At 41.0% G+C, this 25,766-nt stretch overlaps 1 protein-coding gene across 3 annotated transcripts in view; it reads left to right on the forward strand.

Moving 5' to 3' along the window:
* The window catches only part of ADCY1 (adenylate cyclase 1), a 154,275-nt gene that overhangs the window by 22,101 nt on the left and 106,408 nt on the right, over window positions 1-25,766 (forward strand). For all 3 annotated transcript variants that reach the window (XR_008732038.1, XM_055709109.1, XM_055709110.1), the window contains exon 2: window positions 18,126-18,275. Coding sequence is in view for 2 of the 3 variants with exons in the window: in XM_055709109.1 (XP_055565084.1) it covers window positions 18,126-18,275 (150 nt within the window). In the remaining variant the exon portion in view is untranslated. The remainder of the gene's footprint in view (window positions 1-18,125; window positions 18,276-25,766) is intronic.

Here is a 25,766-nt window from a genome sequence, read left to right on the forward strand (position 1 = left end):
ATGCTAAGTTTTCCTGCTAAGAAGTCTGACAAAGCTGTGGGAGCTGGAGTTCTGGATGAGCTAAGTCAATATGAAGATGTTTTCTTTGGCTCTGCTTAAAAGCAGCATTATGGCCTGTGTCCTTCTGAAAGGAAAAGGTTTCCTAAGCCGTATTGTAGGAAAGACAACATGGCATGTAGGTTATCTTAAAATAGAGACTGTTTCTTAGTCACCTCCCACTCAGCTGTTGAGAGTATGTGGCACCACCCCTCGTATTAGTAACCCATATGAAAATGCCCTGCAGGGAAGTAAAGTCAGAAGGAAGGGTCAGGCAGAGCTTAATCAGACAGGCAAATCAACCCCCCAAAACCTTCCACTCTTCTTTCTCCAATACCTCTTTAGCACTTTTGTCCAGAAATGTAGATTTAATAAAATAAATTAAGAATATCTCCCAGCAAAGACATGCATCAGGTTTTTATCAAACTGGGTGGCATGTTAGTGATGAGACCTACTCAGGTCTCATCACTAAACTGGTCAGTAAATGTAAAGACACCTAAACATAAATGTGTAAAGGTGTCCTCTGCTTACTCTTAGGAGGGCTAAATATCCCTTTAGAAATAATTTAAGGTATGGTAGTGTGTCACAGCAGTCTCCAAACTAGCCGGCTGCAACAAAGTCTTTTACCACCTCACACCAACATACTCTTCATGCTAATCCCTCTGCTGCCTTTTCCTCATCCAGGGCATGCTCCCTTTTCTCTCTGCTTCTTCATCCTCTCTTCCTTGGCTGCTCTCTCTTCATTGGCTGCCCAGCCTCTTAACAGAACCAGCCACAGCTGCACCATATCTACATCAGCCAACCCACCACCCCTGAAGCCAGCCCACAGCTGTATATTATCAATGCTAATTAACCCAGCTTCATTCTTCTACAGTAGTTACTATAATATATATTGGAAAAAAATATATATGTAAAACAGAAAGATGATCCCCGCCTCTTCCCAAATAAATGTCCTATTATTGTGCTTGACAGTAAACAGTAAATATTAAGGCACTGAAGCAGGACAGCAAACTACCATAATAAATCATATCATCAATGCATCCATGCTGCCTTAAGGTAGGTATACGTACATTTAGAAAAAAGCTGATTTCAGCAAAGGTAGGGAACTCTTCCCATCTGTTCAAAAGCTTCCTGTTTCATCTGGAAATAATTCTTTCTGCCTTTATAGCCAGTCACTGTGACACCATGTCCCTTACCTTCCTCTGAAGGTCTGCTTGTGGTCGTGAGCACTCCAGCAGAGCGCTTTTGAGTCCTGCTGAAGGGTTTGCTGCTTGTGTATGTCTCTGGCACTGATCTGTTCCAGGAAAATAGTTTCTCTGCATGGCTCGAGGAATGGTCACAGCTGCCTGTCATAAATACAGAGATTTATACCACAGATAGTGAGGCCAAACAGAGTGTAAAAGGATCACAGCGGAGAGAGGGAAAGCTGAGCTCAGACTGGGAGTGGCGTAAGGGAAGCATCCGAGAAATCGGATGCATTCGAGGAGGATTGCAGCACTCTGCTGTTTTTCTGCTTGGGGTGAAGGGAGCCTCACCTCAGGTGCTTACTCTGTGTACAACAGCAAGGGAGATCTTTACTCCTCTCTTACAGAAGGGGACTCTGTGCTTTCTGTGTGTGCCTATGTAGCTACACTCTGGATACATGTCTGAAGATCTAGACTTTCGTATCACTGTTATCTTCGTGGAGATTATGGTCAAGAATATGGTACATTTAATTATCAAAACACCTCTTATTTTATGGCCTGTTACCCACATACAAGTTTACACTTGCTTCACCGTGCCTAGTGCCTGGGGCATGTTCAGTGATGTTCTCAATAGAGCTTTTTCGTAGAGATTTACTACAACAGCCTATGCTGTTGATAGCAGGTTTTGGAAATTGCTTCCCACTCCTTTTTTTTTTATTTCTCTTTTCCCCTTTTCAGAGTGGGATGATCTCTCAGTAAAGTTAATTCAGGCCCCTAAATTATTTCAGGCTGTGGGAAACCATGCACTGTGATCCACAAGGGTAACAAAAATTAGATGCAGTTATAGTTCTGTGTATCTAATAGTAAGAAATTAGTGATAACCTGGCCTGTAATCATCATATAGTTACCATGCGCTGGCCATTCAGTCCAGGCATTAAAATGAGCTGGCATCCCCCTTGCAGGGAATGGTACCAGGAATTCACTGGTGCTGGTACCAGCAGGGAGAGCAGGGCAGAGCGTGACTGCAGATCCGTGATGCCAGGTCGCTTGCCACAGTTGTTGCTGCCCCTCAGGTGGAGGTCAGTGGTGGGGCAGATACTGTCTGTGCCCTGCAGTGGCTCATCTTCAGGGACTACCAAACCAGCTCGTATTTTCAATGTGCTGGGAACTTCCACTTTTTTGCACTGTGGATTGTATTCTGTTCAAATTTCCAAATCCTTGGAAGGACCAGCACCTCAGCATGGCAAAATCAAACTGGAGAGTGCACTGCAGGCAATGCTGCAGTGCTGCTCTCTTTCTCCTGACTAGAAATCCTCTAGTTACCGTTGTTAGAAGCAAGGGTAGAACTTAAGAGTCACAGTTCATTTGAGTGGGTCCATAGTTGCTGTACAAAAATTGGACCTTATTTAATGATAAGTAGATCACAAATCACTTGGCAATAGGTAAATCTTTGAGTAACTTTTTAAAGCTGAAATGCCTGAAAATTGTAAAATCACATTACTCCTCGTTCTAGTTTGGCAAATACTGCCCTTATTCTACCCATTTTTTTAATAGTAAGGAAGCATGTTGATGAAAATGTTAAATCCCTGTTGTAAACATTTAGATCCTTTCTGATAATTAATGCCATCTGCATTTGGGAGGTGGGAGCTTTGCATGTGTGTTTCCAGGAAGGTGGGAGTCCTTTGCAGGAGTGGGAAAGCATGATGTACACTCGCAGAGTTACATGTGTCCATATTGCTGTGTGGGCTGCCTGAGCACTTATTTAGAAAAACAAATAAAGCATGTCAGGGGTATTTTGTATGGAATTACATCAGAGCGTTAGCATCTCTTGCTCACTTGCAAAGCTGTGAAACGTTGACTCTATGAAGTATGAAGTGAGAGTGGGCAACATGGCGGGGTGGCATAATAATTTGGGTTGAGTTGTAATTAGAAGTAACCAAGTTGTAATTAGAAGTAACCAAGAGCTATTGTGTTGATGTGCTATATTTTATATGTTTTGACTTGATGATAATATTTGGCTTTTTCAGCTGTTCCAAATTGGAATTAGGAACATATACGTGTAAATATTATATATATGCATATATAAAGCATACACATAGAACATATACAGATGTTGCATACATATATATACACACACGCACACAAACGTGTATCATTTTCCAATGGATGATTTTGGAAATAAGTTTAAATTTAAAACTCCTTTAAGTAGGTTAAGATATTCCAGTTATCTCATCAGTGGCATACAGTCACTGACCTACATTTGTGAGAAAATAATTTTTCTGAAAATGCTGTTCTAACTTTAAAAGGATCATTAATGGAACATATCTGGCATCCTCATTTGCATTTGAGATAACTCAGAATTATTAATTAGCATGTTATACCCAGGCAAACATCTCATTTCTGCAGAGAAGTATCTAGGCCTTTACAGCTTGAAAGGAGATAACCAAAACCAACCATGTAACAGGGGATAACTGTACGGGATGAAAGGGATTTGCTCTCCTATGGATTTCCTACTGTGCTATTTCGAATCTCTCAACAGGGTTATAGGGCTAGACTAATTTCTTTCTCCGTGACCTATTTTTGGGTTTGTTCCTGGTCCTTTGCTGTGTAGTGTCTGACAGTGGAGATTTGGGATTCTTTCATATATTTGTATTCATATACAATATACATATATATTTGTATATATACATGAAGTATCTCCACAGTGAAAACGTCAGCTTGGCTGTACAAAGCACTGTGAGACCAAACCTGTTTATTTTCAGAGCCGGTGTTTCGCACCTCTCTGTTACACAGTGCTTGGTATGGTGACACACAGGCAGGGAAGTGTGGAGCTGCCTGGTGTGCATCAACCACTACTCGCACCACCAGATGGGCCAAGGTCCCTTTCCCTTATCCCGTTGCTCTGTCAATGGCTTCTCTTTTAGGTGATGACAACAAAAGGGACCTTACATTTTTCCACAGATTATTCTTCCAACTTAATTACTGTGCAGAGAGCATGGCATGCCGCTGTTCCCCGCAACTGCTTGTGAGAGCCTGGGGAGTGCTCTGCCTGGCACTGCTTCAGCCTGTCCCACTGGTGGTTCGGGTTGGCTCATGTTTTTCCCACTCACTGTAACTGTTGAGCAGAGGCTGTGCAACAGGAAAACCAAATGGGATGACCTGTCACTTGAGCTGCTAGGTCCGTTCAGTCGGTTCAGTCCTCAGTGCCGCGATGGCTGTGTCCTTCTTGGAAGCCAGGGTGCAGAAACCGTCTCATGCCATCTCATGAGTCCAATGCATTATTGTGGTCTGCATAGAGGCAAAAATACAAAGTTCTTGCATGTGTTGTATTTCATCGTAGGCCCCATCAACTACTTTTAAATGCACATGACAAAATAATAGCTTGTGCAGTAGTTTTCATGTCACAGCTGGTGGGCTTGACATCAGCTTTCTTCAGTGGTTCCAACCCAGGCTCCGTCTCATCTGAATTCCTCACCAGGTTTGGCAGAGTGACATTGCAGGGCAAAAATTTCCAGAGCAAACTGCTGTTTGACAAAGAAGGCCAGAGGTGTGGAAAAAAGTGTGTTGGGTTTTTTTTTTATTATTATTATTGTATTTTTTTTAATAAAAGGAGTTGTGCAGCAGTTAAATTAAATATTGCTGAATTGGAACTACATGGCATATCTTTGCAAGAGACATTTGATATTTTACTCCTCTCCTGGGATGCTTATTTAAATAAAAAGTGTTATCAGAATACTGCACAATACTTATAACCTTCACCAACTGCTGAATTTGTTGATTTTGAGCTTTGATTTTTTGTGAAGAATTATTCCACCTGGAAACTATGGGGTTGGCTGTTTCACATCATAACTCCTCACATGGCCTCTGGTGGGTGCGCAGTTGTTCACTAGGTACTGCAGTTACCTGGTTCTTCCCTTGGCCTTCAGTTCTGCTAGTTGTAGGAAGTTATGGCTGACTTGCCTTGTTTCCTCTCCAGCTGCTACCAATACCGTTTCCATCATCTGTACTGGATGGTTGATTTGTGGTTCTTGGATTTTTGGTTACTTGATTAGGTTTTTCAAATTAGCACTAGCTAACAGGCAGTATTGCTCTTGTCTGTCTCTCTTAAAAAGTAGGCAGGCTGTCTACTGCTTGCCTGCCCATCTATGCTTAAAGCACAGCCATGAACATTTCTTTGTTTGCAGCTGTCTCTTCTACTTCTTTACTTGTGGCTTTGTGACTACAGCCTTGATGGCAGTCTCTGTGGGATTCAAATACTTGTGTCTGTAATTTGTGCACTTGTAATTATTTTTTTTTTTTCACTGCAGCTGTAAATATCATCATGATAGTATGGCCCACCTTAGTTAGAATGGCACTAGACTTTTCAATAATGGTATGAAAAATTTAGAGGCTTTATGACAAATTAAAATATTACCTGGTCACTTTATTTCTACTTTGAGCCCAAGCATCATCTCCCTTGTAACCCAGTAATGATTTCCTCTGCTCTCTCCGATTCTGTTTCTCCCTGCAGCTGTCCTTAGCCTAAGTGATCTTTTCTTATGTCACCTGCAAAGGATGTGTACTCTTGAAATTTGTGATATTCCACCTCATCAAAACTCCCCAGTTCTTACTTTCCTTTTGACCCATTTTTTTATTTCTGTGAAGTTCACCCTGCCTGCAAAAACTATCCTGTTCCAAAACTACTGATTCAACACCTCCATTTTTTAAGGGTCTTCACTGAACTTCTGATGTCAGTTCAACTGTCAAGTACCCTGTGATGCAGTGTATGATGCCATGTTCTTTTAAGAAGTATTTCAGATTACTTCACTGAGGGAATTGGGATCAGATCATTGGTATTTAGTCCTGAAGGCAGGAGAACTATCCCTAACGAATCTGTGTAAGTCAGGATCTCTTACAAAAGGGTTTGTGAACAACTAAGGTGGATACTTCATCAGTGTTTGGGGCAGTCACCTAAGAGACTCAGTACATCAGAACATGGCCAAGAACATTTCTGAAGGACTTGACATATTTTTTTATAATTTTACTTCATTGTTGTTATCTTCACATCAGAAACATACATAAAAAGTGCAACGATGATAACAGTAAAGCAAAATTCATTAGCATAATGAAATGTATATAGTTCTTTACAGAGTCACAAAAATGAATATAATAATATTATGCTGTTGTTTGCAAGAATGTGTGTTTCACATCTGTTTTTATTCTTAAGTACGGAAAGGGGAAAAAAAGGAGAAAAATGGAGGAATTGGAGTGTTCTGTGAAATTATGTTTTCTTACTTACATTTCTGGCCTAAAAAAATTCTAAGTATCTGTCCAGTTATTATGAAGCTTTAATTCAATGCCACATGTCTTTTAAAAATCCCCTCTTACAGACTTGCAGTTTCCAGGATTGTTTCTGACATCATCCTATAATGATTTAGGAGCTACTGACTTCAGGAGACTACTATTAACAGGAGATATTAGAAAAACATTGAAATTATTGACAGGTTATTGAATGAATAGGTGATTAATATTTTAATCTTTTTGCAGGTAGCAAAGCTTTGCCCTGGAGTAATAAGTGTCTGCCAGAGTTTTGTGTGTATTGTGGCTTGCTTGTGTACGTACAGTATAACCAACAGTGCTATATTTGCTTTTATTGTGAGACCCTTTTACACACATCTGTGTTTAGGGTGATTCAGCATGTATCTCCGTGATGTAAGTCCCATCTTTCCCCTATCTTTTCCTGTACCTGTGCACTGAGGGGGGTGGGTGGGGAGGGGGGGTGGGGAGGGGAGAAAAAACCTGAACCTCTTGTCTGCATTCTGGTGATGCATCCAGTGCCTTAAAGACCAGAGATTTCAGTGGAAAGGGTTCGGTCCGCAGGACCAAGGTAGAGCTGATCCAAAGTTACCTCTCCCAACCTCTCTGCATCCTGAGCGCCACCTCTTTCCAGCTGCAAGTCCACACCTGTTGGGCATTTTTCTTGCTGTTGTAGATGTAGTTAAACACAGTCCTTGACTTATCTTGCATCTTTGGGTCAAACAAAGCATGCAGAGCCTGCGCCAGAAGAAAGGAAAAATACAGCAGCATTGAAGAGTACGTGTCCTATTCCACACTTGTTATTTCTTCATTTCCTTGTGAGAAAGAGAGTGCAGTCAGCAAACCCTTAAGAGGGGACTTGTGTACAGTTAAGAAAGATATAATATGACATAATATGACATATTACAGTAGTTGCAATTGTCTTTTACTATTTTTTTTTACAAGAGAACAGCTTGCTTTGGGGCTTAGCATATTGTATCCTATCTCATTTGTTTTGAAGCAGAATAAGAAATTACTGATGTATTTTGTTTTCCTCTGTACTTTTCAGAATTCTCAATAACTCAGTTAAATCCCACTCTTGTCTTTTCCACAGCATAAAATTCTGCTGTTTGCAATCTCTTTCCATGTACATGGAAATAGCACCATTTCTCTTAAGACTGCACATTCTTAATTTGATGGACAGCCTTAAGCCAACCAGAACTGACAAGACATCCAGTGCAGGAAGTAGACCTACCAGACTGTAGGAAGGAGAGCAGAGCCTTCATTGTTTGAATGAAAGTTGGGATGAGTTTTTGAGTATTTTGGTAGGTATAGGAGCAAAAATAAAAAAACAACCTGGGAAGGTATCTCATTCACAATTCAAAGAATAAGCCCTACAGTTAATCTCTTTCATTCTAATAAAAAAAAAACAAAACCAAAACAAAACAAACTCCTTTCTAATGAGGCAGAACAAAATATGACACAGGGGTGGAGGGAAGAAAAAAATTTAGACAGTCCTCAAGATCGTGCTAAATTTCCTTGAAATTTGGCATCATATCTGTAATTCTAGCCTGCTTGTTATGCTTTCAGTCATCTATTCTGCTCAGAGTATGCATGTTTCAGTTCCAGTTTTTATCATTATTTTCCTTCTTTCTTTTTTTTCATTTTACCTTTACCCCCATTTATTCATACTCTTCCAAAAACATACTTGATTTATGTCTTGTTAGCTCTTACACTCCTCCAGGTTTGTGATTTAATACTTTGACTTATTTCTGCAGTTCAGCTCAGTGTTTTTAAATGCTTGCATTCACAATATTGTGAATTTTTTCCAAAATCTTTTTTTTTTTCATTCAAATTATGTTACATTAAAACAGGACCAGAAAACTTACACGCAACAAGAAGGTCGTATAACACAAGAAGTTATTAGTCATGTGCTCTCGTGATACGCCTTTAAAAGCATCCTATTGCTCAAAAAATTGGCATATTGTTCTTTCAAAGGTCCTGATCCAGCAGGGAGCTTTGCATGAATCAGTTTGGAACACTACCCAAATTTTCAACCATGGAGTCATACCTTCATTTTTTAGCATGCTCCAGACTATTTTTAGTCATACAGTATAGAGATTCTAACACTTGATTTTTCAGATCACTAATTGAAAATGAGTAGAGTTTGGTCCTTTAGTCCTAAATCTTTAGAATTTCGACATCTTCTCTAGAAATCATTGATGGATGAATTAAGTTGTTAAATTGAATCATTAAAGGTATATCCTCTTGTTTTCCTAATAAGTCTCTTGAGCGAAAATGTGACCAGAAATATTTTTTAAACTCTTCCATCAATTTCTTTTTTGATCAGTTGCCTAGCTGCATACTGTATAGCTGGTTTCTCTTTGCAAAAATAATCTTCAAAGCTGAACAAGAAAATAGCTAGCATTCTTCTCTTCTGCTTAAATTGCTCCTTTGCAACTCCGACAGTATTAAAGCTCTCAAGCGCCAGCAACTGACAGAAGATACCATAGCTTAAGTGACCCTGCAGAGTAAAAATCTTATTATCTGCAGAGACAGCTCTTGCAAGTTGTAAAGCACAATAGAAGAAAAGTAAACTCTGTGTAATAGAACATGGTTGCCTCTAGGCAAACACTTTCATCTTTTCAGGATATTTGACCAGAAGTGACATCATTCACCAGCTGCTTCAAATATCTGCATGGGGAGGAAAAATAGGGAGAAGAGATACAAGGGGACATTTGTCAGGTCTAGCAGGTGATCCTTCTGGTGGCAAGGGAAACCGGCCGAGATGGGTTTAGTCCTGATGCAGTCATGTTTTCACTTGGTGGCACACAGCCAGCCAGAGCCTCAGCATATGCACTTTTTCCTCTCTTCATCTCTGGCAGCCCTCATTCATCTGGAAAAGGACCAGGTGCTTCGGCAGCGAGTGAGAACCAAGGCCTCACAGTTTGGTCATTCAATTTAATTTGCAGGTGACTCATTAGAATGCTTCTGTATCTTTCTTGACGTTTTCAGGGCAAACTTTTTTTAGTGGCATAAAACAAATATGAGGTCCTGGGCTTGATATGAAAAATGTTTACCTGACACTGCTTGGGTCACCAAAAATGACTTGAATTTGCTATGCAAGACCTTGAGTAACGCATTTCAGCATGATTTCCTAACAATGAGTTCTTTACAGTGTGATATTTGGGCAGCTACTTGACCTCAAGTTGTGTTTATTTTCTCATCTGTGATACGCCTGTGATGACACCTAACTGACATACACTGACTTGGGAACCTGGCTGTATTCACGGCTGTCTCCCAGATCTTGACAAAGTCCACTGAAGCTGAATTCAAAAAAGGCACTTAGAGGTTTGAAGGATGAATGTTGCATTTCCCAGGTTTTATGCACCCAGCCTTCCAGGAGCCAAATTCAAGCTGCCTTTGTAGCAGCCCATGTACAGCACAGGAGAGTGCCATTTCAGCTTCAAATAGATGGCACAGTGTCAGTGCAGCATGTATCATAAGCCCTAGGGACAGCACTTCGTCTCCAGCAGCACAGTTCCTAGACTTGGGAAGATCAAGCCTGAGCCACTAGAGAACAGAACCAGGACCTGGCACATCCTGCTTTGTCACCAGCCCCATCACTGGCAGGCAGAGTGAGCCCTCTGCTCCAGCACTGTTTATTGTTAAAGCTTTGTAGAGTGCTTTTGAGTTTTTACAGAAAACACTTTGGCAACTAAACTAAAGCTGACGAGTGAGAGGTCCTGAGTGAAAAGCTGGAAGCGCGTTCCAGCTGCCAGGAGGTGCAAGAGCTCAGCTCATAGCGATCAGTCTTCAGTAAGGCAGGTCCCTAAGAGGCACGCTGCGGAGCACGTTTCAGGGGCACCATCACACCATCCCATCAGAGCTTGAAACCGCAGCCAGTTCCCTCAGCCGGCGGCACACACTGGGCTGCAAAAGGAGCGTGGCTGGAAGCCTGGGAAGGAAGCTGTCCCTCCCCAACTGGGCATCTTCCTCCTGTGTTGTTAACAGGAGAAATCTGAAAATGTGGCACCCATTGCAGAACTGGAGCCATGACCTCATTTTGTGCCTGCAAAGCCTAAGAGCTGTACGCAGGTAAGAAATGTTTTCTGTCTACAGCAGCCAGGCACTGGGCTGGGACCGCTATGGGCTGTTTCTTGACCATGCACAGGACTCAAATGAAGAACCATTGTATTTAAGATCTGAAGGTCCAGTCATCTAGCAACTATAGTCCCACTACAGGTTTCAGAGAAGCTTGGATTGTGTATTGCCGCAAGTCTTTATTTTTATGTATTCAATTACTGCTGCTTAAAAAAAAAAATATTAAGGTGTTCAGATGGATTCTTGTGGGTTATCAAGTACTTGAAAGGAACCACGTGTTGCATACAGCAAATGCAAACTAATTTTGAACAGATTGCTGTAGCGGGCTCTGATTGCAAAACACAGTATTATACTAACTAATAGGAAAAGGGGAGAAAGCTGCAGATTTTTGGTTGATGTAGAACATCTTCAGGGGCTGATCACGTAGTCAAGCAAGGAAATAACATGCACAAATAAATAAAAATATTGGCCACATTTTCTACAGAAATTATTTCAAGTTGCTTTGGTAGTATATTCCAAATCTTTCATGATAGATGGCAGCTATTCTTAATGCTTGGGAACAATCGCAATGTCCAAAAGCCCCCCAACCCTAACAACCCACCCAGCAAGCACAGACCTGAGGGCTTATTATTTCTATGATGACTTATGCTGCACCGTGAAGGAATGCAACAGCTAAATCAGGAAAGAAATATATTATCCTGTGCCTCTTGGCACAAAGAAATTTGTGGAATGTGACATGTAAGCAAGTTAGCAAGAATATTTTGACTTTTTTCTGGGTAGCTCATTGTATCAGCTTTCCACAGGTGGAAGGGACTGAGACCATACTGTTACATTTAAGGTACGTGTTCTGCTGTGAACCTGTTACACACTCTGGAGTGCAGTACCGTAATATAGCAGCAAGAGAAAGCTACCGCTGAGATATCATATCTCTCATATCTTATCTGAGAGACATTCATAGCCTCTCCTATAATGAAAAACGATGGACATCCACCGGTCCTTTTGGGTGCCTAGACTTGAGTGATTAGTATGGATGACTGGGAAATTATTCTTCACATTTTGCTTCACATGTAATACCCTTCAGATATTCTCTTCTGTCTGGAATACCCCCAGCACTTCTGTGGGCTTTGGATAGAGTTTGGCTTATGTAAAAGTAACCTCCAACTATCTATCTGTAAGGTCTGGTTTGATATATAGAAAGATAGATGATACTAACCTCAGCTGGGCTTAATAGATACAAATATGAAACCAAGAGAAATAATTGATGTTGTTCTCATACTGTCAAGAACCAACTCACAAATGTGTATCAGTATGCAGACACGATGTATACAAACAGACTTAGGACAGAGATAAATCAGGACATTTTCTTATTTCTTTTTTGAATTTCTGAAGTGCAAAAGCCCAATGCTGTACTTGGCAAGTTTCAAACGTTACTGTTGCAGTTGTACCAACCATTTCCAATAGAATACTGCTACGTGTTTAGGTCTTACTTTTCCGCACCCCTATTTCCCCCTCCCCCCCAAAAAAAAAAAAAATAAAAAAATACAGCTTTTATGAAGTTATTCATTACTTGGAATGGTTTGAAGTGATTGAGAAGCTAGGCTTGAAGGTATTCCAGCCTGGATGCTGCTTGCAGTATTTTCCATCCGGTCCTTTATTTCTTATTTCTAAAATTTCATGTATCAGTGCTCTGTTGCATATTATCTATAAGTCCTCTGTCTGGTATTTTTCCTATTCCCTAAAAATCAGGTGCCTTTTTTTTAATTTTTAAAAAATGCAGATAAGAACAAAAGTGCTTGCATGTCAGTCTTCTTTCTGTCTTCCTAACAAAACATTAAAAAAAAACCAAACAAACCTAAAAGTCTTGGTACATGAAAGTTAGTTGTGCATATTTCCAAGTTGAAAGGACATATCCTTCAGAGAAAGATGCAACAAATGAACTTTTTTACCACTGGGGAGCTCGATGTCTCTCAGTGACTCTGCTTTTGCAGAGGGCATTTTTTAGAAAAACTTTATGGCATGTATTTTAAACAGCAGTTATAAATTGTGTGTTGTACTTTGGTCAAATAGGTATGCAAACAAGGGGAGAGACACAGAGTGGATTTCTGCAATTACACATTGTGCCTGTACACTTCAAAAGACCTGCCTGTGGTTAATGGACATAGCATCCTAGCTATCCTAACTGGCTTCGCTTGTATGGTTATAGACACCCCAATGCTACTGTCTTTTCCTCAACAGGGACATCTGCTCTCATTCAACATATTATCACTGAAATAACCAGTCGCAGTTATTAGTTATTAGTTATTAATGAAATAATTAATCCCGTTAGACTATGCTGTAGATTCAGGAGGGATGTGAAGGAAGACAGAAACCACAGATGATAGCACAGCAGAACAGTATTTTCTTAGTATATGGCGTAAACCAGTCAGGACAAAACCTAGGAAAAATAAGAGAGGGATGTTTACTCAAAGGTTATAGAATCCGGAGAAAATCTGTTTTGCTGCCTTCTCGGGTAGGAGGGTGTGCTTTTTGGGACAGTCAGGAACTAAGGAGAAGTTCTCTGCTATTGTGTTATGCCATTTTGGTGAACGGAGGGAGCAGCTGCAGTAATTAAGTGTTCTCGAAAAGCTGCAAAATGAGTTGGTTAAGTGGATTACTAGACTTGACAAAACCATGTCAGAATCAAGAGGCAATTGTGCATTCTCTGCTATGCAGTCTTGTGCTCTAATGGTAACATTTTCCGTACAAGGAAAAAGGGAAACTATTTTTGTTTAAACTTGTAAAAGGTCTTGTTTGTGGTATCAACAGTTTGCATAAATGGCCCAGTCTCACCTTGCTCTTCAAGAGTTTTAATGGTGGAAGCACTGGCTCGTTTTAGGAAGCTGTTCATGGCTCTTTCTGTAGAGGCGTGCCTCACAATAGACATTCCTAGTTTACAATAATGCATCTCATTTCCATATCTCAAAGTATTCTGCATAACAGGAACAACAATTACAAGGCACAGAAATTACTTGCAGTAAAATTCAATTAACAGAGAACACTGGAAGTAGAATTCAGGCCTGCTATACCTCTGGTCTTCACAGGTAGCTGAGGGTTAAGACATACAAGTCCATTGTCTTTTCTGGAAATGTTAGCCTTTACCTGGAAATCCTGGCTGTATTTCCTACATAATTCCACTCTTTTCTAAGTCACGGGATATCACAAGAACTCACGTTGATGAAAATAAATCAAATATTGATATTAGCCACTGAATTATAATCCTGGGAGTGCTAACTTTTGAAATCCCTGTCTCCTGAAGATTTCTTCTCTGGTAATTTATATTTCTCATTTGGTCTACTTCAGTTGGGTATTTCAATATCCATCCACATGAATGCCGCTTTGTAGAGAAGTCCTTGGGTGATCCAGAAGTCATTTACACCTTTGTGAAACAGCCACATTTTTCTATGAGACAATATTGCGGGAAACCCAGAAATTGACTCTACAATGAAAACCAGACCCAGGTTTGAAATATCTGCTGTTCACCTGGTAGGAAAATTGGTCTGCTGAATAAGCGAAGTCCTTTCAAAAGACAAAAAATGGCACTTAGAAGAATTTTTCACCTTTTCTTTTGAGAGAGAGCAAGTGCATGCATGAATGCACACATGAGGATTCTTGCTTTGAAGGAAAAAGAAGTGCGGAATAAATCCTATCTGGAATAGAGAGAAAAGTTTCAAGCAACTCTTTGAAGAGTCTCTCAAACAATCGCAGGAGACATTCAAGAAGTGGGAGATAATTCTGTGTGGGGGAGAAAAAGAAGTTGAATTGAACTCTCAAGACCTGTGTATGTGGGTGCATGTTACATGCTTCTTCCCTCCGGAATTATTTGCTCACTCCTTGATGGGTGTTAACTTGAGAGTCAATGGAGAAAAAGACAGGAGGGACAGAAATCTGGTGGAACTACCTGCTGGAGCTGCCAATGCCTCTTCACTGACAGAACTAGACAAGACAGATGACAAGAACTAGCTCTCTGTGCTGGAAATCTGCCTTTGGCAACACCCTCTAGAGCGAGCACAAGGAACCATGCCTGAGTTCATCCAGTGATAGAAAGTGTGCCCTGCTAAGGACTAGAGAAGCTTAAAGCTCAGGAGGTTGGTGCTGATGTGCAGCAGGTATTCAGAATGCACAATACAAGATTCACTGATAACAATAAATAAATTTTTTAAAAAAAAAAAAGGGCTTTCATGAGCCTGATGCCCTTTTTATATTCTGGCTGATCTGTAATCTCATAATGGAATGAGAGAATAGCATCGTTTGAAAGAGGTTGCAACATAAAAATGTCTTTGAGTCACTTTGTGTTGCATTAAGTAAATTGGTTGTTTGGTAGTTCTGTAAATAGAAGGTGATGGTGAAACCTGAAGAGCACTCCTTGTTACTAAGCAGTAGTATAGGGAATAATGTTGGAGGAATGTTTTAAATTCCTTGATATTTCAGCAGTTCTGGATGCCTCAGGACCTCTCCAAAGATCCTTAGTTTTAACAGCAAGTCTCTTAGTCTTTCCTGGAGTTATGGCATGTAATGTGTGTAAGTTATATGTGTAGGTATGTGTGTATATATAGAGGTATATATTTACATATTAAAATGAAAGGGAGTAGGAAATGGCATGCATTTGAGAAATCTAGAGAGAGAGATGGATGCAGTTTGCAGTTGGAGAAAAAGTAGTAATTAAGCAGAAAACGGGTCGTGAAGGGAAGGAACTCTTACCTCAGGAGACAGCCTGCCCTACTTTCTTTTCTCACATTTTGAAATCTATGAATCTTTTACTTGCTTTATCACTTTTCCTGATTCCCTGCAGGCCAGAGCTGACAGCTAAGCCTCTGTTTCATCTTAAACTGTTCAAAGCGTGTCAGAAAATGACTTACCCTGCTGAGTCTGAAAGTGGCTGCATGATTGCAGGAACCCACCTACTGGTTACCCCCAGTCCAGGTGATCACTGTTGCTTGAGGGAAATTGTAATGATAGTCCCAGAACAGCTGGCAGATTGTTAGAATATATGGTCTTTTACTGCTTACAGTTGAAGACCAGAAACTGAGTTAACTCTTTTTTTTTTTTTTTTTTTTTATATATATATATATATCCTCTCTAGAAGTAATTATTTATGTCTTGGGCTGGTTTAATTTCCCCCCTTGTGTTATTAACAGCTGTTCTGTATATGGACAGGGTCAAGCAGTTGCACTGCCCATAACTGTCTTGACTGTTTATTCTGTGGACTCTCTCTCTGCCTTTGAGTACAGCTTTTACAAATCCTTTCTATTTTTATTCCATTGCGCTTCTAAGAATTACCTTTAAAATACACTGTTGTCACTATACTTCAGCATGATAAAATGCAGGGATAAGGTGAGTGCGGCCACATTCATGTCTCTGAAAGTCAGATTCTACTGGCATTTCTACAGTAATTTCATTTCAGTAGGCTTTGACTTGTGCTGAAAATTCATATACCTCAAACAGTTCTCTGTGACAAAGCAAAATAAAGCAGGATAGGAATTGCAGACTGTTTAGGCTCAGCCTGTATCATGAAATAATATGCTTGTGTACTGCTTTTCATCTTCAGAGTTTTACCAGCTATATTATCTCTGAGAAGTGACGTGTAAGTAACTGGTGTATAAGATTCTTACGTTGAAATGCATCTGTGATGACACCTGACGCAACGTTTTGCAGTTCTAAGGAGGAAGCCGTAACACCATTTATCACTAGTGGTAGCTCTTGTGAGATAACTGTTTCCTTTTTGGGTATCTGAGGAGAAATAAAACACTAGTGCTAGGCACAGCTCCCCTTACTGTCACAGAGTATCTTGATTTTGTGCAGGTGAGACTGTAGGGAAGTCGTTGATGTCCTGATAACTTATAACCACCAGGTACGAAGGTAAAAGTTAGAGGACTTGTGGATCCATGAAGCTCTGGAGTGCCCACCTAGAATTAATTTTGCAGTTCTCCCCACTGTACTGAGATGTAGGAGGTGGAGATGTACCCTGCCATGAGTTACACATACCAGAAACTTCCTTCTTGTTTTTGTAGGGTGAAACATTTCCCAAGGCTCTCCAAAATCAGCAGGGAGTTTCTGGATGTCATTTTGGATCTCTGCTTACCATATTGGCTGAATTCAAGCCCTTAACCCTAGTCCCATTAGTCAGCAAGGAGTCTCTACAACAATGTCAATGGTTTTATGTTTCTTAAGATTTGATTGTGTTGTTGGCACAGCTGGAGTCACCATGCAGTGCAAACAAGGGCAGTGGTCTCCAATTTACAGTGGCAGATCATGCAACAGTAGAGATGTACTACCTTGAAACATATACCTTGAATTAAGAAATAAATGTCAGCTATATGGTCTTTATAAACTATTTTATGTGCATAGGAATTTAATAGGAATTGTTACTTGCTGTAGTGTCTGTCTTTGCCCTTATTATTACCAGCTTGGCCAATTTATGTGCCAGCTGATTTCTGAAATTTTAGGATTTCTGAGTCCCGCGAATCCATATCATGGTGGGTGCTGTGGTAGTAATTAGAGTAAATAAGGAGATTAAGACCGAAAAGATATTGGGTAAACAGGCCTTATTACCTCCTTTCTAAACAAACACTGCATTGCACTGTGAAATTTACTACCTGAAGACGTTTCACACATCAGAGATGTGGCAAGAAACTTGGACAGGATTATCTTAGATAGAGGGGTTGTGTGCAAACCCCTCTTGAGTTATTGTGTTAGTTAACTATCTTTATTACATATTGAAAAATCATTAAAAAAAACCCAGAAGGGCAGTTGGGTCATTTATGTGTCCTTCACCGAAGCACTGTTCACAGAAGTAATTCCAAACTAATTCATTGCTTCTGCTTGTAGCATTGCAGAGGGGCTTGGTTTATGCCAAGGGCCATCACTTGAAGGCACTCAGCACCTTCTGAGAGGTCTGCTGCAGGACAGCATCAATGATATTTTGGATGATTTCTCAGAAAAATATGGTATATCACATTATAGATATGGGAAGAGAAGCAAATTTTCCAGTTGTAATCTGCACAATATAAAAGCTGGGGGCACCCAGGCACACGTTTGTTTTAGTAGATTTTGGCAGTGCCTTGCTTCTCCACTATTAAAAAAGGGACAATATCCCTGCTTTATGAAGGCCTAGGAGAATAATGTTGGTCTTCTGGGCATCTTGTAACAGAACAAATGCTGAAGATACTGCTTTCCTTATTAGATGGACAGATCTGTCAATGGGCTGATGGAGGAACCGATGCTGAATGAAATTGATAAGCTACAGATCATTGTAAGAGAAATTAACTTTCATAGGTGCGGAGTTCTGTATTATGCAGTGTTACTAGCCCGGATGTGTGGTAGCTGCTATAATGATTTCCCTGCTTGACTAACGAGGCAGAATTTTTAAAGACTGTGCTTTTCCTTTTTTTTTTCTTCATTTTTTTTTTTTTTTGTAATTTTGCTGAGTAGAAATGTAACATAAAAATCTGTATTTTAAAATATTCATTTATTTTTCTTTCTTTCTTACAGCTTGTGGCCAATGCAATCCTTTTTGTCAGTGTAAATTTGTATGGGGTCTTTGTGAGGATTTTGACAGAAAGGGCTCAGAGGAAGGCATTCCTTCAGGCGAGGAACTGCATTGAGGACAGGCTGAGGCTGGAGGATGAAAATGAAAAACAGGTCAGTTTCTAAGCCTTACTACTTTTTCTCTCTTTCTTCTAAGATGGCTGTAGTTACGTGAACCACAAGTCAGGGCATTGCTGCCCAGAGTGCGACAAGGCACGTGTGCATTTCCATTGCGAAGGGAGGGTGCTGCCTGCCCCACTTGCTGCAGCTCTTCCTCCCCAGTGCATGCACACTCTTCATCTGCCGCGCACAGAAGGTGCAGGCTGGCCCCACGGCTGCTGACAGCTCGAGCACCAGAGAGGATGTATGTTAGGGCTAAGGCAAAGCTAACATGCTATTGCAATCTAGGATCCTGGGGGTGTTCTGCATGGATGTTTTTGGGTGGGTGTTAGATACGCTGTAAATACTTCTGGCTGTGTGTTGTAACTTGTTTGCATTCATGACACTCATAAACAAAAGTCAACATTTTGGGGGCAGGGGACTGCACTGACACACATGAATAACTGTGGTATAACTGTGATCTATTCTTTTTCTCAAAAGCCACCTTAGTAGTTTGATGGTGTATTTCACACAGTTTTATCAATCAATCTTCAATCAATCAATCTTCCAAACAGATTTGGAAACAATGAGAAAACTTGCTATATTGTGGAGCTTGCTGTTGTTACTTACAGGTCTGAATCCTAAACCTTCCAAGATGTGTTCATACGTAAGGTTTGGACTACATTTTACTTTCTGTCTAGGTGGTAAAAGACGGCCACACTGGAATACATAGGTGTAACTCCATTGACTGCTGTGGAATGATGGTAACTTACGTCAATAAAGGACTTCAGTGGTTCTCAAACCTTGCTATACAAGATGTTGGTGTCCTCAAAGCTTGTGTACCTCACACACTTTTACTCACCTTCCTTTGCAGTTTCTCTAGCAAGTCTATTCCTATGCGTGAAATAATGTGGGTCCTTAAGCACTTTCTGTTACGAATTCAGTGAATGCATTTTCGTGACCTGAATGTACTCTGGAGTAAGTAGGCATCTTCTTTGAATGACTGTGTATCTTTGCTGGCTGTGTAAAAATGGTATTAGGATCAAGGCCGTTAGGTTTGATTCTGGTCTTTTGCAATCCAAAGCTGCAAATTTTCAAAGGCATAATTGTGCCATGAGTGAATTTTTGTGGGATCTAGGCAACCCTGCCATTTGTGCCTTTGAAAACCCACTTCTGGGATCCAGTATGAAAATAATATAGATTTTTTTGTGTTTCTCTTGTTAACACGTTAGCAATCTGTCTTATTTTATAATTTATCCATGCATGTCTAAACCCAAGAAACCCAAACCATCACACATAGGTACCATTATGGTTGACAGTATACCTAGAGAATCCTGCACATGTTTTTCCAGTGCAGTATAGAGGTCAGTGAAGAGAATACACTTTTCTCCTGCACATGTGAAATTAACTTTATGCAACACAGTACAAAACTCAATGCAGTGGTTAAGTATGCTAATTACCTGTCAAAAGTACCACCAAAATCCTTGCTGTGGCTGCTCTCACACTACGTCAGTATACTTCTAAAACCAGGGCGAGAATTAAGATGTGATTACAAGCTACAGAATTATTCTGCAGTTGCTGTGGCATAACTTAGCCGAAGTTTCCAGCTGGCAACACTCAAGAATGTTTGAGAGGAAAAGAGACGTTACTGACCTAGTTCAATTTTTGTGATCATTCCTTTTGTTCCCTGAAGTACCAACATTACATGTTAAAAAGAATGGAATTTTTTCTTCAGACTTTCTTGTTTCATTTGAACGCTCTAACCTAAATACTATAGCCCTTTCACATTGAGAACTGTAATCCAAAATGCTAAAACCTTTCCCTGATATTTCTGTGCAAGTCTCTAGCGGGAAAGGAAAGAACATACTCTTGGCTTTTGAACATACACAGCCTTCTGGAGTTAAAGTGTTGACTGTGTGAGACAGATGCCACAGCTGCAACTGTAAGTGAGATTTCTTCCTCTGTGCCCTACTTACAAGTGAATCTCCTCATATGGGATGCATTTGTAGTAACGGTCTCACCTGATAATTTTGATAAATCTATTTTTATGAGCAAAGGCAAAGATCTCATGTTGTAGCATTTTTGGAGTCGTCATGGAGGAATCTGCAGGCAGGCTTTAGGAGTGTTGCTGGGGAGTAAGGGAGCAGACGGACTCTGTTTATTTTGAAAGTCAGTTTAATGTTCATCCTACTCTCTGTTCTCTGTGGTTACAACAAATAACTGGCCTCGACGGTTGCATCGTTCGTTATGTGGCTGAATGTTAGCCTGCAATCCCAGGGTTACACCAAAACCCAAGTTTTAGACCATGAGCAAATAGTTACAATCATTCACTTGGGATAAGCTGCTTCCCTTGTTGTCTACGAATCTCAGCAGTAAGACCATCCTCTGCAGAGCGAGAATAAATATTGTGAGGTGGTGGGTCCTGTTCCCTGGAGCTGCGCTTGTTCAGATCATCCTTTGCCCATGCAACAAGCAAGGCGTTGTCACCCTGCTCCCTGGAGGGCTCCCAGCGGTAGCTGTCCCTACCCATCCTGAGAGCAGCCTCCAGGCAGCTTCACCCCTTCCCAAGCAAGCCAGAAAGGAGCAAGCAGGGAGGATGGGGAATGGGGGATCCGTTCAGTGTAGAGAAAGTAGCAATCTGCTGCTGCTGGAGGCTGCTCGCCATCTGATGCAGAGGGGAAACCAGTAAGGAAGCTGTGGCTCTCCAGATATCAATTCTCCATGTGGTGGCTCCTGAAGTGGTGCTCAAGGAAGCAGTAGCATTCTGACTCCGAGCCTGTCTAAATCTGAAGTGCAACCGGACCCCTGTGTTTATAGCCACCCATTTTCTGAGTCTCTCTTCCAGTGTGTGTATAGTTTTGTCCTCATAGTTTTGTGATGGGGAATTTCACTCTAATTGCACACTCTGTGAAACAGAGCTTCCTTTTATTTGTCATAGACTTGTTGTCTGATGACTTGATTGGGTTCCCTCCAGCTCTTATTTCTGTGATAAATTATGAGTAATCATTCTACAGTAACCTTTTCTATGCTACTCTCAGTGCTGTAGACACATCTCATAACCCTGTTCATCTCTTTCCAAGCTGAAGAATTGCAGCTTGTTGATTCTCCTGATGGAAGCTGTTTCCTACCCCAATCTTGCTGACTTTGTAACAAATCTTACTTACGTTTCCCCCGGCCCTGCCAACAATAAGAATATTTTAATGCGTATTCATGCATTGGGTTTGGAGATAAAGCATATAGTTTCCATCAGTGAAATGCACTTGCTGCAGCACAGGCTGATGTGAAAATTGCTTGCTGTTTTCATATGAGGAAGGCTGGAAGAATGTTTGACTTCATGCAAACCTCTAAAGCCCACAAAACCAGCTTAGATATCATCACTGGTCTTTAATTGCATAAGTACCTGCAAATATATTTACAAAACAAAGACAATCTTTCAAGCAGCTTGTTTAGGTTTTTCCTTCCCTCCTAAACGTGACTTTTGTACATGCTCACAATTAGAATGTGATGGTGGGAGAACAACTGGAGAACGGCAAAGTCCAGAATGGTGTATTGGCTATCTTAGAACCTATTTGTGAATTCATATTTAGTCTGTCACTCAAACCACTGGTTTTGAAGGATATATTTAGGGGTGGCACCCGTCTTTCATGAAATAGTCGTGTACTCCACTACAATGCATGAAGTTTATTACATGCTTTAACGTGAGAAGCTGAAGGAGGCACTAAAAACGACAGGGAACTGGGAGGCACCGGGCTGAGACAGCCAGCTCTGTGGCTAGATTCGGTGCCAGAAGCATGGCACTCCAGGTAGCCTGATCGGTTTTGCTGAGAGGTAGGGTTGTTCCCTTTGCTGGTACAACACCATGCTGCTGCACTGCTGCTGGTTCTGGGAGACAAACAAGCACCTTGGTGTTGCTCCATCCTGTGCTACTGTACCTCTTCACCAGAGTGTTTGAAACTAGTGAAATTCTCTTTATGCAATGCTGAATTGTGCATATAAATGTCTGCATGTATATGTGTATGCCTTCCAAGTGTCTGCTGCATTTTAGGGCAGTATCCTTAACATTGCATATATAGTAGTTGGGACATGGCTGAGATTTGATTAATAACTATCTATGGAAAATGAACTTTTGTCAGCAAAAGATACCACGAGTCTCAGTGCAGAATACTTTGAACTGCTGCTTAGGATGTTTTGGGTTCCTATTCTCTGCTGAGTTGAAGATCCCCCTTCAAAACAATTCAGTCTAGATATTACACGTTTTGGATATGTGTACTACCTCCTGTACCTTTGGGTAAAAGGATGACACCCGCAGCAACTTTCCGATGGTTTTATTCCATTATGTTTGATTTCAAGCATTTATGAAAAAAGGGAAAAAAAAGAATTTGAATAAAGCAGACCATGTTGGACTTTCATTTGGGTTGTTTTTTTTTTTCTTCCAGTTCAGCAGCCAAACTGAAGAATTAGTTATTTGCACAGCCTCAGGCAGAAGTAATTTCTAGGGTGCCTAACAGCATGCTTATCAATGCATAATCAGGTTCTCTTCATGTTTCCCATACTTTTTATTCTCAGGATCTTGCATCTTTTCTCATTGCAATGCCGAAGAAAACATGAACTCTATCATTAAAACACAGGCCGTGTTTCCATAATCATTCACGCTGGCTCTGTGCATCAGCAAATTGCCCTGCAGCAAAAATTTCATCTGGATCATGTGTAGGCAGAAAAAACATGTTCTTGTCAAATTATCTAGTGTGCAACAGGGAGTTGATCCTGATTTTACACATCTTGCAGCACGAGCGTTGATAACCTGATCCCCCCAAAAAACTAGCTGATACAATCTTTGTAAAACATAGGTGAACTAACTAATTTTAGCTGACAGGGTGAACCTGCACCATATTAGTACTATATTCTGTCTTACAAGGAGGCTTAAAATTGAATGTATTGTGTCATCAAATCACAACCTTACACAGGAAAGTCCACCTTCAAATAGCTGGTTTTTTCTTTTCTAGGGTCAGGGAGAAGGGAAAATTTGGAGCATTGCAGGCTCTAGGTTTGAACTGCTGGGCTTCACGCCCACCCATGCAGGCTGGCCAGCAGTGCCTCTTACCCAGATAGCAGCAGCAGCAGCACAGATGGGAGCTAGACCTGCTCTTTGCTTCGTTTGCCACCTTTGGCTGCTTAGATCCTTACACAGAGCTGAGCTGACCTGTTGACTCCCTTTATGCAGCTGCACAGCACCACTGGTCGATCTTCCACCTTGTTCAGTTGCAGAGGCAAGTTTCTCCCTCCCACACAGCAATAATTGCCCAGACACTTTCCAGCTACTAGCATCTGTTAGACCCCAGTCATACAATAGTCATGCAAGTGTTTATCCTTCATACAGCAGATAATAAATCTGAGGGTACTCAAGTTAATTGCAGAGCTCCAGGTGGAAGGCTTCAGCTTCCACCTGAAACCATTAGGAACCACTTGTTATCCCTTGCAAGGCAGGGTATAGCAAACAAATACATGTGTTCTGATTTTACAGCTCTGTTGCACCTCTCTCTATGCAGAATAAGCCTCTCATGTGAAAGTGGTTAGTGCTAGAACCTGTGTTGTTTGGCATGCTGTTGGGGTTCTTCTTACCTAACTCTGGCTAAGTGAAAGTGAGGCTTGTAATCTAACCTTTTAATTTATAGGCAGTAATCCTTAGTAGACACATGCAAGGGTAGTTCATCCCTTCTATCCTGGACACCTTGCTGAAGACGCGTTTTTTCCCTGGGAGTGGTTACCAGGGGGACACATAAGCTCAGCTGTGTGATTAAAGAGAGGTGCCTTGCAACTGGACCTGAAATGTCAGAGCGCAGAAACTCAGTAATGCACAAAAAACCCACACAGTTGTAAATCGTACAAAGTACCTGCATTTTAATTGCATTATAATTGCATTACTCTACCCACATGCCTTTAATTTGCAAAATTAAATCATAGGAAAATCTATAGAAGTCTTTTTAAAGACACATTTAAAACAGGAGGCCAGATCAGCTCTGTAACAATTTGGTTTAACTTCATTTCATCCCCTGAAAGCTTCCTGATGTTAGCAAGTGTCGTAGTTTAACCCCAGCTGGCAAGAAAGCCCCACACAGCCACTCACTCACTCCCCCCAGGGGGATGGGGGAGAGAATCAGGGGAGTAAAAATTAGAAAAATCGTGGGTTGAGGTAAAAACAGGTTAATGGGTAAAGCAGGAGCCGCGCACACAGCACGGCAAAAGGGGGGGTTCACCCACCACCTCCCATGGGCACGAGGGGCTCAGCCCCCCTCCTGGCAGCAGGGCTCCCGCATGCCCAGCGGGGGCTTGGGAAGGCAAACGCCATCACTCTGAATGTCCCCCCCTTCCCTCTTCTTCCCCCAGCTTTGTGCTGAGCATGGTGTCCTATGCAACAGACCCTATGCATGGGTCTGCTGGGGGCAGCTGTCCCAGCCGTGCCCCTCCCAGCCCCTTGTGCCCCCCAGCCTGCTCGCTGCGGGTGGGGTGAGAGGCAGAACAGCCCTCGGCTCTGTGCAGGCACCCTCAGCAGTAATGAAAACATCTCTGCGTTATCAACGCTGTTCCCAGCACAGATCCAAAACATAGCCCCATACTAGCTACTATGAAGAAAATTAATTCTATCCCAGCCAAAACGAGCACAGTAAATATGTGAATCAAATTGGTTATCAGCCATTTCATTTTTTCATACAAGGTATGAACTATGGCAAGTGAGCAGATTTTTAAAGAAGGCAATAGGGTATATGAACTTTGGGTTTTAGTATAAGGTATATACTCATACTCAGTGTATCAGGGGATGTTTAGGCTGCTTTTTAATGCAGGGTTTTGGGGTTTTTTGTAATCATGCCACCTATGTTAAGCTCTTACATGTTGTAATGGGTGCTGGCTTACATTGACTAGAGTAGACAAGAAATAGGTAAGTTAAAAAATAGTAGTTATATCATTCTAAAATCTGTTGATACTTTGGCTGTTAGAAGTTTTAAAGTAAATGTTTGGAAACTTCAAATATTTTCTGCTTCAAACGACTGTCAGTTACATATGCTGATGTTGTTTGACTCCTGTGAATTTTTCGGTTTATCGTTTCTACTTGCTCCATCTACGTTCCATTAGAGAGAATGAGGAGGAGGCAGAATAAGAGCACACAGGCCTGTCACTAGGTGATTAAAAATACACTACCATACAGTTTTCAATAGCTAATATTGTGGATAACAGTGGCTAAGGCAAATTATCATAGGTAGGAAGAACACTGGCTATAGTGCCTCAAATCCTTAAGTTAAATAGTAAGACAGACACTTCAAAAGTAATTTCTTATGTCTGATTTTTAAATTTAGAGCAATATCCACGACATCAGTGCTGTGTGGACACTTGTGAAATGTTATTATGTATTTTAGTAGGATGCCACAGGATAAAACAATGCAACCTCGGGAGTGATTCCTTGATGGTCTTTCTTCCCTCAGCAGAAGGAATTCATAGGGAGCTTTAAGATGT

The sequence above is a fragment of the Falco cherrug genome, chromosome 4 (assembly GCF_023634085.1).
Source record: "Falco cherrug isolate bFalChe1 chromosome 4, bFalChe1.pri, whole genome shotgun sequence".
Classification (NCBI taxonomy): domain Eukaryota; kingdom Metazoa; phylum Chordata; class Aves; order Falconiformes; family Falconidae; genus Falco; species Falco cherrug.